The following is a 17,480-nucleotide window of genomic DNA, read 5'->3' on the forward strand; positions in this document are numbered from 1 at the left end:
TGATGCAGCAAATTGTCTGGCTGAAGAAGGAACTCGGTGCTAAGTGTGATTTGCGACCATTTGGTGTCTTTCTAAAAAATAAAAATTACATCACCCCAAGTCTGTCAGTTTCTTGATGTGTTCTCACATAAACTTCCAGACAGCAGATGTGCTTTAGGGTGTTAAATTCTGTTGAGATAATGCCTCGGCTGGTGGCAATAGTACTTTGTACACTTAATAGTTTAACTAGTTTACACTGAAGCGTCCCTATAAGCCTTTACTGTAGGGAAATGACCATAATTTGATCTGCTCTAAGGTTTCTTTAGAAACAGAGCTGTAGATATTTACTAAATACTACACTGGCCCATGAATTAATCATTGAGTTTCCTGTGCTTTTCTGATCAACGCTTTCCTATCAAATCGCTTGCAGCTAAAGTTTTTCAAATTCAGTTAAACGTATAGCAATTGTCCCACAACAGTCATTAAGTGCCTACTTGTCAGCCGGAGTCTGGATTGATGTGACTGGCTGAAGAAATGGCATCCATTCTGGATATTTTTCCCCACCTTGCTTCTTCTGTAAAAATAGCTTATCCCAGATGGTTTCTGACAGCAGTTAAGCACTAACATAAAGTAAATGTAGTGTGAAGACAGTTCTCATCATGCAAGAATAGTAGTGTGTGTGTGTGTGTGTGTGTGTGTGTGTGTGTGTGTGTGTGTGTGTGTGTGTGTGTGATTGAACTGGAACAAATAGGATGTGTTAAAACTCACAAATTGTCTGCAAGTATCAATCTTCCGCTGACGTAGCTCCTGTTCTGCTTACTACAGATGTATTGCATCCGACAAACAGATTAGTTTTCTACTTCAGAATTTTACAGTTTGATCTCATTGATGTATTCCAGTTAATCGGCTTGTTTTCAATAAATGTTTGCCTGCTTCGCCTTTCAAGTTTAAAAAAACATCCTGAGCCCGAGAGCCGTTAAAATATCCTTAATTCTAACACAGAACTGAATTTTTACAATGGACACAGAGGGTGTTTTACATTGATTTTTCATTCAGACTGAATATATTGCGCATGGTGTAAGTCTCCTTCATCAAGTGAAAACCAGGGCAGTTTTTTTTCTCAGGGAATAAATTTCAAGTGGTCCAGACATGCCAGAGAGAGTGTGCTCAGTGTAAGTGTCCCCTGGTGATTCTGTCCAGCTCTATGAACAATGCCTGCAGTAGAGTCTTATTGATTGAGTCAGTTCCCCAGTTACAAAATGCCCAATTACTCCGAATCACATGATTGTGTCATTTATCCCTAATGAAAAAAAAAAAATCAGCATTAGAACTATGACTTCTAAAGCTGGCATTCTCCATTATTACTGTCTCATGTCCTAACATCTGTCCTTAGTAAAAACTAGCCAGGGCTATATTTAGCCACCGGTCCAGCTTTATATAGGTCAAGAATCCCATCCACACTTCCATTCCTTCACAACAAGGCTGTAGCACATTTGTTGCTGTTGTAGGATCCTTTTTGTATTTTTCTGACTACTTCTATTAACATTCAGCTTTAAGGTGTCCTCAAGAGCTCTTAAAAATGTCTTCTTTTGGCAAAACACAAATAGTTATTTGCGCGTTCTGGTGGGTAATTTAGTTTCTCACTGTTAAAGCAAAACCCCTTGCAAGAGTAAAAGCCATGAGTGTTTTTGCTTCTTTTCTGTGGCTATCAGGTGTTTCCCTCCTTGTGGCATCCCACAGAGAGAAAGCCTGAGAAAAACTGACGCTTTGCTGCTTTGAAGTGTTTTGATGAACTTTCCCCACCCACGGGCTGTTGAATTTAGCGTTATTGTCCTTTTCTTGACTTTGCTCTACAAACCTCTTTCCTTTTTTTTGGTCCACAAGAGAGCGGAAACAGGATTTTTGTTTGGTCAATTTTGCACCTGCGTTCATCCATTTAACCCAAGTTATCTAAACTTGTAGACTTCATGATCTTTGACCATTCGCTTATTTTCAGAGTGATGACAGGTTGAGTAAAAACTATTATGATGCCGCATCTATAGACAAAGACAAAACAATCAGTGTAAATGAGGTAGTGTGTCTCCAGACTGTACACCGGGCTCTGCGTTGCAGTGCAAGCCTATTATAGCAGGGTATAACTGCTCGTTTCACCAAACAAACAAAAAAAAGCAACCATTGCCATCTATCATCAAAGCACCAAAGAAGCAAAAAATAACAGTAGTAATGATAGTATTTCCAATAACAGTAGAAAAATAATGACAGTAATAATATTACTGTGGAAAACATGTAACTCATAATGATACTGAGGTCGCTGCTACATTGCAACGCACCCATAAATCCAGCTAAACCACTGGGCTGGATAGACTTGCTCAAACCAATCAAAGTGGGAAAATTAGTTTTCTTGGTTGCTAAATGTGGTGGTTTGAAAACACAGTTGTGTCACAGATCCTATGTACAGAAACATCAAGTCAGCAACATTGCTCAGGTCGTTGCCTTTTGCTCATTTAACTGAATACACACATCTCTTTTTTTAAAGAGTTTTAATAGGTATGTGAACCATCAGCAGTCATGTTACTGTGTTTCATACTTTGAAGAGCCATGCCAAATGAAGTTTAGTTTGTTTTCACCTGAAGGTAAATAATAATCGAGGTCGGGCTTTTACATGTTCAGTCCAAAGACAAGCATGTCAACTGCAAAACTGGTGTTTCTAAAGAGGCTGTGTGGAGCAAATAGATGATTTCTTTGTGTGTACTCAGCTTCCTGCGACCCTGGATGAATATGCCGTTAAAAAATGTGTACACAACCTTTTGTAAGTTCACAGTGAGGTAAGCCTGATGAAGCAGCTTAACTTTAAAATGTTACAGCCTAACAGAAAAAGGAAAAAAGTTTTTGGGGGGGCATCATTAGTGGAAAAGATATTGTGTCATTAGTAGATAAAAACTGTACAAGAAGCAAAATTAAGATATGATGCTCAGCCGAAGCCTCCCGTCTTGTACAGATAATTGAAAGTATTATCATTTGCACTGTGCAGTGTATACAGTGTGTACTTAAGACATATAGCTCGTACATTTAGAGCTTATTAGTGCAAACTGGCCATTTGAAACAAATTGCATTGCATGCTCCCACGCTGGGAAATGTATCCGTAAACTACAAGAAAGCCTTTCAAAAGAAAATAACTGTTAAATGTAAGGCACTTCCCTGATAACTAATTATTTCTCAAATTGTGCCAGATTCACAGCAGACATTTTAAGCACATTATTTTTGTCACTTGAACAAAGCCATCTGATTAAGTGTTGTCATAAAAGAGATCCTGGGCCCTGGGCCAATTAGATTAAAAAAAGAAAAAGAAAAAGATGGGCTCACAGGCAAAGAACAATCTGCAGATTTGTTTCCATGCCAGCTCCAACAGACGGAAAGTGACGAGGAGGGAGAAGAGGAGGGAATGTGGGAGTGGAGGGGGAAGGGTCTTTTTTTTTCTCCAAACAATGTCTTCTTTTTCAACAACAGCGCTCATCAAAACCTTCTAAGTTAATCGGAGGTCACTTCATGCTCGTGCTAAATGGCTTTAGTTAAAATAAAGGGGTGCCTCTGAAGACCAGGCATCCTGTCAGAAGTCTCTAACCTCTTCTGTGCTTGTTTTTTAATGGAACAGAGAATTGGCTCTGCAGTGATTGAGCTAAATCGAATCATCCCAGCCCTTTTAAATAGGCTGCAGAAGAGTCCTTTTCCTCACAGACAGCAGTAATATAAAAGAAAATTGTATTTGAGTAGGTGCTGAGTTTATGTTTGGCTGCAAATCAAAACAAACAAAAAAAATCCTAATATATCTCTCAAAGGCATACTGTAAGTTAATTACGTTAAAGCAATTCTAACTGAGTCTCTTGTCCACCTAAATGGGGAGTTTCATTAGTGGATTGCGGCGCAGTAATCTAAAGAGTAGGGGACCACTGTAACCCCTAAGGTTTGCCTTGGGAGGACTATCACAGAACACGATGTGTGTTAATCTCCATTTCCTCGATTATGTGTTGTCCGCTCTCAGCACATAATGTTTGTTCAAAGTCAGGGTGACTTTCTTTTCCCGTGCTTGGGTCCTCTGTTGCGCAGGAACGGGAGGGGGCACGCTAAAAAATGGGGAAGAAACAAGAAGATGAGCAGAGGAGTAAACACTGAGACAGGTGTCTGGCAAGGGACAATGATTGGATTTATAAACCGGCCAATGTTATTTTCTCTGCTTGGAGACTACTGTAAGACATTAAGTGCTAACTGAAGCTCCCAGGGTCCCACTCCACAGACACTTTCCCTTCACTCTCCAACCTCTCGATCCCCGTCCTCTTCTCCAGTTTTCACTCACATTGCTTCCCGCATCTCCTTTCTTACCTTTTTCTCACGGGTGCCTTTAGATTTTCTTCTTTTGTGTCTGCCCAAGATTGATTGGCCTCGAAAGCATCCTTTTTGCTTCCATCACCATCCTTGCATTTTCTTCTCCTCGGGCAGGGGTGTGTCATCCATCCTCCTGTCTCCCCAGACCAGTGGCTGATGCACAACATCCAATATTTTCTCCAGCTGGAGTGGAACTGAGCACATTAGGGATGGGTCTGTTAAGGTGATCAGACTCGCTCCCGCTATACCCGGGAACCATTTTTCTTCATTTGAGAGCGTCTGTCTTCCTGCCAATACTATAGATTTTCTATCAGCTCCTTAATCATGGCCCCATGATTGGGAAAGTGATTAGTCAGGTCTCTCCGATATGAAAACTCTAGTATCAATTTTCATATCTGTCGGGGCACATAGCCTGGTTTAATAAACCACTATTTGAACAGTTAGATGAAACGTTCTTTCCTTCACCCCCATCAGCTTCCTGCTGAAGCGCGCTAGGATTTTATTCTGCATGCAAAACTCCTGGGCAAAATCTGTCAGGAAAAGGAATCGCCGCAGTGCAAGCGTCCATGTCCTGATTCCACTTTTTACTCAAAGCTTTATAATTTCACAACCTGTGCAAGGCTGGAAATAAGCTTATTAGGTTTGCTGAGTCAGGGGGGGCTGACATGAAGATGAATATTTCTGAGGCCCGTAGAGGGGCAGTAGCTAGAGGAAAATATCATTTAACAGATGAGACTTTTATTTAACAGCTTGAATGAAGAGGCCAAAAGTGAATGTATCTTTTTCTCTCTCTCTCTCTTCATGTCTTGCTTTAGGTCATCTGATGGTGTGTGCACAGCAGGAACAGTGGTGGTGAGTCGTCTGAAGATGGGGGAGATGGAGGAGGTTGATGTGGACCAGATCACCACAGACATACCGTCACAGAAGGTAAGGTTAGCGGGCTGACTAGACGAAGCAGGAGCGGGAGTCTCCATGTGCCAGACGCCTCGTGCTAATACTAGGATTAGACAGGCACTGCACAAGTCCTCCAATGAGATTAAATAAACTTCAGTAAAACCTAATAGGGATTTACAGGATGTGAGTACGTTTAATGTCTGAATGCCTATATGTTGATACCGAAAGGGTTTTAAAAGAATGATATTGACACACATACACTCACAAATCTATTTGTGTCAAACCGTTATGCATTCTTCTCTACTCTTAACTGGGCTCTGAGATCACACAACGTCATCATCAGGAAGTTAAAAGAGGAAGAAGGAGTATTCTCCTTCAGAGTCTGAGTTTTTGAGGCGCCACCAGACCGAAAGTAGAGTTGTGCATATGCACTCCTGATTTGATTTCTGCATTTCTCTGCACATTCCTAAGAGGCTGTGATTTGTCAGGTGAATTCATGCTGTAGATCTCAGGGAAATCAGTTAAAAAAAAAACAAAAAAACAAAAAAACAAAGCTCTTGGGATATTTCTCATCCGTAAATAGGAACAGCTTTGTAGAGCAGCACAGAGGCCTGCTGTTGATTTCCTGTTTGTGTGGATAATTGTGTGTTTTTTGTACGTTGTGTTTGTGTATGCGTGTGATTCATGTCTTATATAATTGACCGAGGGCCTCTACATGGCTGACTGGCTTTCTGTTCTGCCCACCCCTGTTAATGGTGCAGGGAGGTTCCCTGCTAGGCTCCAGCATGTCACTGAAAATCTGCCCATGTCGCCTTGATGAATGTGTTGCCCTATGCATGTGCGTGTGTGTGCGCATTTGTCTTGTCACAGCATATTTCCTTGTGTGTATCGTTGCTGTTGTTGAAGATGAAGGAAGGAAAGAAGGAAGGGCTATGACAAATCCAGGGGAAGGCTCACTTTAGACTCAGGACTCTCTTGTAGGGAAGTTCTCTTATTCCCTCCTTGTTCAAGGTACCTTAGTCATGTTCATGTGCTGCTGCCTAATTTACATATTTGCACATGCTTGTAAGTCTGTGTTTGATCAGTCCGTGTCATCGCTTAGGTGGTTGCTGCTCATGAATATCCCACTGACCCTGCAAAAATAATCAGCTGAAGCAAGAAAGATACTCCAGTCACCTTTGATCTGATCTCTTTACATATTTTAGCCATCTAACAGATGCTGCCTACCGTTACAATGGGACTCCTTTCGCAGCTGAGGCCCTTAGCTCATTTTTAATACTTATCATTAGACGAGAAACTTGCCCAGTAAAATCTGCCCATTCTGTCCAATGGACACAGTTTACTCTGGAGTTAGTGTGTGTGACTCTGTGTGGCTGCTGTTGGTTGATGTCTGTTTTATTCAGGATCAGTTTCTGAGCTAGGAGAGGTGATGGATCGTCCCTAGCAGTCATTAAAGTCCTTTTCTGGGGACAGATTTGGCTGTCTGGCTGTGTTAGATGGTTCATCAGACAGGCCAGAGCTGGGATACAGCGAGCATGAAAGATTGCTAGTTGTCAGTGGTTCACGTTGCTTTGATGAAGAAACCCAGGCATAATTTTAAAAAAACATCATTTTAACTGGTGTGCATGTGTGTTTTTATGAAAAGCAGAGTGTAAAGTTAAGAGTACAGCTTCACCTCCTTTCTGTGTGAATTTGACTATTTTATACATTTTAAGGGTCTGCTACATTAAAGCCCCAGGGTTTGTATCAGTTTCTTTCAACCTTTTCAGGACCAAAACCTCAAGAATAAAAAATGTAAGAAATAAGTTAATGATGTGCCACTACACTGTAGGCTTTGGTACTCAGAACGTCTGGTTTAATAACTGTTGGCCACAGTAGTCCAGTGCAGAAGCTCTAACCCTAACTCAGTGTTATTTCACCCAACACAAAAGTCAGAGTTGCAGCTAATGTATCGTCTTTGTTTTATATTAGCTAAAACATAACTTTTGTCTAGCACTAAAATCATGCAATCCTGTAATTACCTTACAGGGTCAATGACAGTCAATTTTTTATTTTTTAATCAATTAATATACTGGGGGAGGTGGGGGTCCATGTCCATGTCCATGTCTCATTCCCTTTCACCTTCATTACCTCACCATTACAACACCGCTGCTTCAGTGTGCAAACTACCACCAATTAAATAAATGAGAAATGAAAAGGATTCAGACCATCACATTTTACAGGAAACACAAAAAGTCCTAGAAATTAGGGCTGGGCGATATGGCCTAAAATCCATATCGCGATATAATTTGAAGCACGTGTGGTAATGATATATATCGCGATATATTGTGTTCTTCTGTCTAACGTATTTTCCACACTATAAGGCACACTTAAAATCCTTTAATTTTCTCAAAAATCGAGTGTGCCTTATGTATGAATTCTGGTTGTGCTTACTGACCTCGAACCGATTTTGGTGTGCAGAAATCTGTTAAAAAATGTTTTGATGGATTGTCAGAGCATTACGGCTGCCGTAGTAAGGAGCTTCGCGGAGTAATCTGGGTCCAAAGCTCCGTCTCTTCAGGTCCCAAAGTCAAACGAACACTGAGAGTTAAAAACGGTTTAAATTCTTTCATCTTTAATAAAATCATCAGCGTTGCTGCTTTATCGGGTGTAACAATTAAGTTTTACATCCATGCATCCATGAAAACAGAATTTATTAAATTTAACGGAGTTAGAAGTTAACAGGAAGTTAGCTCGCTAGTTTCCACCTAAACATGACATACCATGTTCTGACTGAGAGATTTTTGAAACTAATTAAAACGTACAGCTCTGCCACCACTTCCGACATAAATGAAGACAGAAAACTAAACAGCAGTGGCGTTTGCAGGGTTACTGAAGTTGGACTACCTGGTATATAATGTTCTGCTACGGGATTGCTAGCGACACAGCTATGTTAGCATAACATTAGCACAGTGAAGCTGGAGGATGAACGCCAAGTTTTTTTCCACTTGATAAAAGTTAACGTGAAGGATTCTGGTGGTTAGGGACAAATGCAATCGTATAGCAGGATGCTATAGACGGGCCAGACTTCAGTCAGGAGAACAACTGAGATTATTCATCCACAATAGGAGGTTAGTTATTAATATACTGCAACAACATGGGAACAGTACAGCTGCGAGAGAATTCAACATTAATGAATCAATGGTACTGAAGTGGAGGAAGCGCAGTTTTTGGCTTTCCCCATATTTCAAAAGTGCTTCATCTCTTTGCTATGACTGTCGCCCGGCATAATTTGCAGATGATAATGGTTGTAGCCACTGCGATGCTTTCGACCGCGATGCGCTATCGCGATAGAGCGGTATAGTCAAAATCTCTATCGGTGGCCAAATTTATATCGTTTCTATCATATATCGTTTATATCGCCCACCCCTACTAGAAATGTACCTGTTTAGTGTCTGTCAGATTTTTCCCTACAAGAGATTTGTAGCTTCTTAGTTCACCTTGTCGAATTGCTGTTATGCATCGGACCTGCGGTTTGCGACATCCTGCAGTTCAAAACAGTTAGAAATAGTACATTCACAGTTTGTTGCCTCTTCAACTGATGGAAGAGCAGCTGTAATGGTCCAACAGAAAGTCATTAAACCGAAAGTCATTTAACTCCAAATGTCTGCTGTTGGTCTCTGTAAATGGAACAGGATGTCTTCCTGTACAGAGATTTGGGTAAAAGAGGGTGACAGACTAAAGATGAGGACCTACAGGAAAGGAATTTACTTTAGTGGAATATTTATTAATTCTTTCTTTAGACTGACAGCGGTTTGTGCTTCTGCATTTTGACATTTTCGTCAAATTAAATATTGGAGTTAAATCGGTGCTAAGTTGCCGAGTGTCTGAAGAGGAAATGGTGAGTGTGGGGATATTGCACATATGAATTTAATAATAACTACATTACAATTTTATCTTTTCTCTAAAGGTAACGAGTACGTAATCCGTTCCATTTGTTTGTCTGTTTGTTAGCAGTCTAGCGTCCACAGTTTTCAAGAGATCAGTTTTAAATTTTGTGTGATGGTAGATACCAATTACAGCTTGAACAGGTGTAACTTTGGTGAGAGTCAGGTCAAGGTCAACATCACCCAGTGTGAAAATCTGTAAAAACTTGATATTACCCAAAGTGTTTTATGGATCGTCTTCAAACTTCACTACAATATACCAGCCCCTGGGGGACTTGAGTACCTAGATTGGCTAAGCATTTGACCTTGACCTTCACTGTTATTGTGCAAGGTCAAAATTGGCCTTCTTACCTTGCAGTAGCAGCACTGCAGTCTCTGGGTGTTACTGAGGCTTAACTGTTAATTGTCTAAATCTGAAAAGGTGTAGATAAAGGCCTCAGGTTGGCTTGGGGGAGATCCTACTTACCATAATGCTTTCTGGGCTGTCATTTTCAACCAGTGAAATAAAACCAGTGTTTCTACTAATTCTGATGTCAGTCTCCACTTCATGTTGCAGCTTCTGAGCCAGGTTGTAACAGTGGGAACACCCACTTTTTCACAAATCACACAAATTTTTAATAATTGTGTGTAACTTAGGCTACATCCACACGTACACGGGTATTTTTGAAAACTGAGATTTTCCGTTTTAGTTTTAAAAACTTATCCCGTCCACATGTAAACGCAAAAATGAAGGAAAATGCTGCTAGGAACATGCCAAAGCAACAGGTGGCGATATATTCCTAACCGTGTAGAAATGTTGGCCAATCAGAAGTCTAGAAGCCTCGGTGGGAAATAGTAAACATAGATGGGGCATAGAAGCAGAACCAAGTTGTATGTGTGGAGGGACAGTAACTGTGTGTATATATGTAAGCATTTAAACACTGCAGAGAGTACAATTAACAGTAATAGTATTGTAGAAATGCATTTCACCGAAACAATAACGTGGCGCACAGTGTGACGTCAAAAAAGGCGCACACCTTTGACGCTGCGTGCAAAAAATGAGTTTTAGTAAATACGCCGTTTACATGTGGACGAAAGGGGAAAACACATAGAAGAATCTCAGTTTTCAAAAATACCCGGGTACGTGTGGACGGAGCCTTAGATAAGTTATCAAGATTTTGTTTTTAAAAGGAAAAAAACAGAAAATATTTAACACTCAGCCAGAAACAGAGTCGCCCTCTGTTGGCCTTTAAAGACAGCTGCAGGTTTATGGCACTTCCACATGCTTTATATTTTCAGATTGTCCATATTTTTCCCTCTCACACCCAGCTCGTCACATCTATCCCTTCGCTGACCCTGGTTCTGTCCAATGTTTCTTCCTGCTAAAAGGGTTTTTTACTCCCACGGTCACCAAGTGGTTGTTCATAGGAGGGTCATCTGATTGTTGGGGTTTCCTTTCTATCAGTGTAGATCTTTACTTCACAATATGAAGCACCTTGAGATGATTATTGTTGTGATTTGGCACTATATGAATACAACTGAAATGAAAATTAAATTGAATTGAATTTCTTCCAAAGTCTTTTGCTTGCTTGAGAAATTTCATTTTGGAAAATTGCACCTAAACTAATTCAGAACATTAGAGTATACTGCAAGTTTTATGAGAGTGGATTTTTTGTCTCTTGTTGGTTACTGTTGTAATGATTAAGCAATGAAATAACCACATTAAAAGATATTGGATCTTTTGCCTAGTAGGACACAGTAATTGAGAGATTAAAGCTGTGTGGTCTCCCATCTCTCCTAAGTAAAACCAGGTAATTTACTGTATGTCAGTTGATAGTTTGAAATTTTGAAAGTTTGAAATTTACCAGCTGAAGAAACCGTATATATTTATAGATGTATATGTATAGATAGAAAGATAGATATGGGTTTTTTAATGTAATTATGCTTATGTGAGCAGCTTTATGGTTCTCTAGCAGAACACGGATCAAACTACCGGAATTTTACCTGCTGGCTACAGCTTTGGTGCTAAAGTACCTCTCAGTGTGTCAAAGCTAAATTAGGATTTTCAAACTCGAGCTGCCACCAAATTAGAGTATATGTCACATCAAGTCTCAGTGTCAGGCTGCACTTAAATGTGGTTGCCGTCACAGGCGACAGTTTGTGATCAAAGCCTGAAAGCACATCAGAGAAATGCTTTACTGTTCATGCTCATGTTTGCCAGTTTTCATCTTGTCTTTTCTTCTGTTCTTTCCAGTGTCCACTGGTATGTGAGTCTGCGCACCATTCTTGCACCGACAGAGAAAATAACCCATTGACCGGGCCAGGTATGAGTCACACCCTGAGCACCTGTAATTTCACCACTTATTGCTGGATAATGTTGCAATAAAAATGCCTCTAATTTCCCCTTCTTGAAAGAACTCTATAATGGCCTTGAAGGAAAGGCTGAAAGACTCTATTATAATGCATTTAATACATTAACATCATGTAACGTCTTCATCTAAAAGTCTGTTAATGCTCTGCATCTGTTTAACCTTGAGTAACTTCTCTATGAATAACATTTGAAGTCTATGCTGTGTCCTTTTTCTTGATTAAAGAATTTTATCTTCCCTGCTTACATTTACTATGCGCCAAAGTGTTTTTAGACAGACAGAGACTAGTGAGAGGTGTCTGACAATGTTAGCCTGCTCAGTTCTTTGTAGACTAACTAAAGATGATCAGAAGATATCATATGAGCTGCGTGAGACTAATTTAGTGGTAACACAGAAAGTCAGCTCACTCACTGGTTAGAAAAGAGAGCATTGCAGAGAGAAAATGAAAGACATGTAGACGGAAAAGCGTGTGACTTGAAAAGGTCACAACTCCTGCTGTGTTAAAACTTCACAGCCCCTTTTTCAAAGGAAACTTGGGAGACACACATCCATTTGTTCCACACATCCATTTTCTCCTGTACCTGGATCCCCTTAGCCTCCCCGAGCTCCCCAGCAGTCGCACGCCTGTTGTCATGGTGTCATTGCTGCTTACTGTTTCTACTGTGATTAACTAGTGAACTGCAGCCATGTTTGCAGGTGCACATCTGCAGCCTGTCAAAACAATATCCTCCCCACAGATACAGCCAGATTGAGTAACGCAATTTAGTCTTCCACTTTTATTACCTTTCAAAATAAGCATGCAGAGAACGGGGAGATAGCAGAGCCCACGCGCAGCAATTCTCGGCAAGTCATTTTCTTAAGAGGTGTCAGGAAGGGAAACGGAGGCGTCTGATTGGTGGACAGATTAGTGTGGCGGCAGGGGGGAGTCCGGGGGTTAATCCGCTTCGCTGATGGGGGTGGAAGTCAGCAAACTGTTGCTCCGACGATTAAAGCTGTGCCCTCACCCCTTTCTCTCCATGTATCTCCTCATTTATTTTTGTCAACCCATTAAAGTTTTTCGAATCCCCGTGCCAACGATTTTTGATTTTCACATTTCATTTAGATGCAATTATGAACCCTCTCAAGAGTTGTTCAGGCTAGTCATAATTAAATTGTCATTAATTTCAACATCTTAAGCACCGTAGAAAAATAATATTAAGCCCGTCTGCAGTCTGTCTGACTTATCGTTATTGTCCTTAAGAGAATCTCTTGCTGTCTGTGTGGAGTTTTTATAGTGTAGTAGCCTGTCTACTGCTATGCAGTTAAGTCAGTAAAAAGTCACAAGATTAACACTAATAGAAATGCCTTTCGTGCAGAGCTTTGGAAAATCTTTTGCTGCATTTCTTGCTGTGCTTGCTGTGGTTACTGTATGGTAGTTTTCTCTATTTGATTTCAGTATATTCTTTGCTATTCTCATCATCTAGATATCACATAAAAAGCATCCAGCACATGGACCATATGTAAACCCCACAAAGACAACCCCCAACAAGAATGGGACTTCTGTTCTGTACCCTGATCATTTGTTTCTCTTTATTATCATGTTTAAATTCCTGAGTGGTAGTACACTTTGTTGGAGAGTGGATGTCAACCATGGATTTGTTAAGAATAATTAAAAGCTATGGAGTTGTATATGCATTTGTAATATCTATATAAAGTACCAAAACAGTGTGGGGGGATGGTATCAGATGGTAAGGAAGAATGTTTGTTCATGGTTTTATAACACCAAAGGAAGTCTACAACACAAACCGATTATCCAAACTCAGTTATTCTTGGATTTGGTCCCGAAATGATGACGTTAACCAAACAATCAAATCCAGTCAGACTAGCATGAAATACTGTTGGCTGGTGGCGAAGATGGGAATTGTTGGAATAGTTTTTAACATTTTTTATTACAGTTGTTTTGTTTTGATTTGTAAAGGTTACCCAGTTTTTACTAAGAAACTATCTTTTATTAAACCACATATAAAGCTGCTGCTTAAGTCAGTCAAGTAGCACATTGCATCACATTGCATCCTAAATGAAAACTCTTACCACATAAGGACTCCCACTGTCGTGTGCCTTCTGGAACCCATCTGAAGGGCATCGCTGAACTTTAACACTCGAGGACAAATGACGTAGCAGTGTGAGGATTAATGGCTCAGACACTAGGTTTCAAAACGAGGACTCAGACAGACGACCTTGAAAAAAACAAAAAAACAACAGTTTACTTCCATCAGTGTTATAGTGCTGTATAAGGGCTTCTTATGGGGACTGTTTTCTGCACTGCCAGTAGGAGCATGAGTATGGCTTCCATTTATGAATTAAGGCAAAAAATGTTTGACTACCCATTGCAAGATTTTCAAGGTTTCACTCTGAGTGCTTCAGCTCTGCAAACAGAAAGGAGTACTACACACAGTTTAAGGCTCACAGCTTTCTTGCCCTCTGCTGCTAGCATGCAGATAAGAGCATTAGAGCTGTTTTTCGTTTCCAGCCTTCAATTGCTGCTATTAGCCACTCTCTGCAAGAAAAAAAAATAAAGATGGGACTCAACGTGAATCAGTTTTAATGGAAGAGCTGGGCACTGGGGTTCGTAAGGAAACTTTCAAAATGATTCAATGGACCGTTTCTCAGCGTTGCACAATAAATAAGCAATTAATATGGAAATGGAGGAAATAATAAGGCAAAGATTAGTAGGACAAGGTTACGTGTTTTGCTCTGCTGTGCTGTCAACTGAAGTATAGAGAGAGTAAGAGAGGGAAGGAAGGCCTTGAAAAATGAGAAACTTCTTATCTACGGCAGACACCATTATTGATTATAGAATTTAATTTGTGCTTCATACCTCACACGACTTTTCAAGACTTTTGAAGTCTATCTGTTCTGTCACGTCCTTGAGGCCAGCAGCTGTCAGAGCTGATGTAAAAGTCTGTTTACCTTTTGCAAAATTAAAGAGAAACTCTTTAAAATTTATAAAACAGGGATGTGATGTATTTTCTGCTGTGTCAGATGGTTCAGTGAACAACTTCTTTTTTTTTACTTTGTTCTCACCATCCCTTTGTCTTTCTCTGGCAGTGTTCAAGAACCCAGTATGCAAAGTGTACAGATTTCAAACAGTGGACAGCAAGTGGATGCTTGTGCGGGAACAAATGGAGGAGTGCACTCTGTCGTTCAGTATCCCCAAACAGCTGCTCGCGCTGTACATTCAGGAGGACATGAGTAGGTAAGCGCATCTGAAAAATCAGACATATTCGTTGTGTGGACCTTAATTTCTTCTTCTTGTCGTGGAGATTAAGGACCCAGGCTGTGGAGCCATACTGATTAAACAGAAGGCAGGTCTTTTATTTTGGCTGACTCGCAGTTCTCAGAAACAAAGCCCAAAGTAAATCCAAAAACAAGAAGCTGAGATTCAAAATTAGCCCAGGAAATCACGGGGATTAACACATGAGGGGAGCTTAGCAGACACTGCAAGAAAGACTGAGGGGAAGACACAACTATTTTTACAGGGATTCAAATTCAAATTCAAATTTTTATTTGTCACGTACACAGTCATACACAGTACGATATGCAGTGAAATGCTTAGACAACTGCTCGTGACCTAAAGAAAAAAAAAGGAAAGGGCTATGAATAAGATAGGAAATAAATATGAAAAATTAAAAAGTGTAAATTTAACTAGGAAGGAATAAAATATAAGAATATAAAATATAAAAAATGAAATAACTGTACAACACAAATTAGAATGAAGGGTAAATTTAACTGGGAAAGAATAAGATAAAATATATAAATTAAAGTTGAAAATAAAATAACTGTACAACAAAATACACAATACACAGTATAGAACTATATAAGAATGTATGAAGAAATATAAATAAATAAATAAATAAATAAATATATATACACACACACAATAACAGCAGCTGTACAAGTATTAACTGGAAATGAAGAATATAGTGACCAGTGTTGTGCAATCCACATTTGTCTTGTGCGGTGCAAATATGCTTAAAGTGGTTTAAGTGATGAAGTGAAAACAATGTCCAGTGTGTGTGTAAGAACTATATGTGTGGGTCAGTACTGTGTGGTGGTGTGATTGAGAGACCGTATCGCCTGCGGGAAGAAGCTCCTCCTCAGTCTCAACAACAGACTGTTCTCTCTGTTGAGGTCAGGAAAGCGATTCCGCTCCCTGAAGACCAACACAGAGAACAGTCTGTTGTTGGGATGGCTAAGGTCCTTCACGATCTTCCTGGCCTTGGTCCAGCACCGCCTGCTGTAGATTGATCTGGGATTTGTAGGCTAGTCTTCTGGGCAGATCCCGGCACCCCCGTGCCTTATGTTTGACACTGCTCAACCGAGGCAGGGTTGAGAGTAAAACTAAGTGCAAAGAACAGGCAGCAGCTGACTACCACAGCAAAACAAGAACTAACTTAAGACTCACTAAACACAGAAGAAACCTATAATAAAGAAGGAAACTAAGCATAAATAACACAATCTTTAAAAAGTAATAGAACTCAAATATAAAAAGTTCAAAAAACCTCAAAAACAGACTAAAGCATAACTCACAATGAAACCTAACAGAAAAGCCAAACAGAAAGCATCTGAAAAAGACAAATAACTCAAACATGGCACGGTTTAGTTCAACACAACAACAGCCACCTCGAGACACTTTATATTGGAAGGTCTTCAGTCTAGACCTTACAATAGTGGAGAGAAAATCCATCAGTGAGATAAAAAAAAAAACTCCCCTCTTATGGGAAGAAACCCCCAACAGAACCAGGATCAAGGAGGTGGAGCCATCTGTTGCAACAGTTGGGGCTACAGCTGTACACAGGGGAGGCTAAAAAAGACAGAATGCAAACAACTAAATATTAAACACTGTAACTAACTCACAAAGGACGACAGTAATGAAAGCCTCAGAATATAGGAATCAGGACCCAACGTGGTCAGGAGATAGACCAGGTCACCTAGTAATTGGAAAGTTGGTGGTTCCATCCCTGTCTGCTCCAGTCTGCATACTAAATATCCTTAGCAAGATGCTAACACCAAGTTGCTCTTTGATGATGTGTTGGATATAAAGGACTTCCATGCAAAAAGCATAAAAGAAAGTCCATGTGTGAATAAGTGCTCGGATAGAGCAGAAAAGTGCTATATCAGAACCAGTTCATTTACCATTTTTCAGTCTATAAGGAAACCAAGTCAATAACCCAAACTCCGAGATTAACTAGAAAACTGAAATACACAATACACAACCCACAAACAACCTAAAGACCGCAACAGCCTCCTCCCATATTTAAAACTAACCCCTTTACAACCTCAGCTCTATTTGTATGTTTAAAGACTTTACTTGGAATCAAAACAGAGTCTAGTTGATACTGTGTGAGAAAAAGGAAAAATTAGACCATCCCCTCGGGCTCGACCGTTGATTGTCAAGGCAGATCATTCCTTAACTGGCCTGTTGTCTCTGGCAGCCCTTTCTCATACATAACACATAAACAGTCCATACATAGACACGCTCACACATGAATTATTTACGCTGACTTCAATCCAAGGCACACAAAGATCCAATCAGAGATCTGGATGAGTGCGTTAGTAGGAGGATGTTTTTCCATTTGTAATCACAGCATGTAACAAAAGCCTCACACAGCCACACAACATCAAGGACACGTGTCCGTCACATCCCTTCCTTAAGCATATGCACTGGATCCCATTCACCTTCCAGTAACGTGTTCCTAGAGCATCGGTGCTGTTCTGCTGCCTTTTTAACCTTACTTCCTGATAATTCAAATCTTAGCTAAATTTAGAAGACAATTATAGAATATTTATGAAATGCGTTATCTGTATAATACAGCTCATGAGCACTCAGCAGGCTCCAAACCATGACTACCGTATACAGTGTTCGTTTATTAACACCCATGTGCACCATATCTCCAGCTTGGTCGCTCGAGCA

General features: G+C 40.2%; 1 protein-coding gene across 1 annotated transcript in view; it reads left to right on the forward strand.

Moving 5' to 3' along the window:
* Nucleotides 1–17,480, forward strand: part of inpp4b (inositol polyphosphate-4-phosphatase type II B) — a 187,820-nt gene that overhangs the window by 97,949 nt on the left and 72,391 nt on the right. The window contains exons 6-8 of the mRNA XM_085356898.1: nucleotides 5,175–5,286; nucleotides 11,413–11,482; nucleotides 14,615–14,762. Coding sequence (XP_085213024.1) covers nucleotides 5,175–5,286; nucleotides 11,413–11,482; nucleotides 14,615–14,762 — 330 coding nt within the window. The remainder of the gene's footprint in view (nucleotides 1–5,174; nucleotides 5,287–11,412; nucleotides 11,483–14,614; nucleotides 14,763–17,480) is intronic.

This window comes from Diplotaxodon limnothrissa, linkage group LG6, assembly GCF_057381915.1.
Source record: "Diplotaxodon limnothrissa isolate DT_005_m linkage group LG6, D_limnothrissa_male_GT1.1, whole genome shotgun sequence".
Taxonomy (NCBI): domain Eukaryota; kingdom Metazoa; phylum Chordata; class Actinopteri; order Cichliformes; family Cichlidae; genus Diplotaxodon; species Diplotaxodon limnothrissa.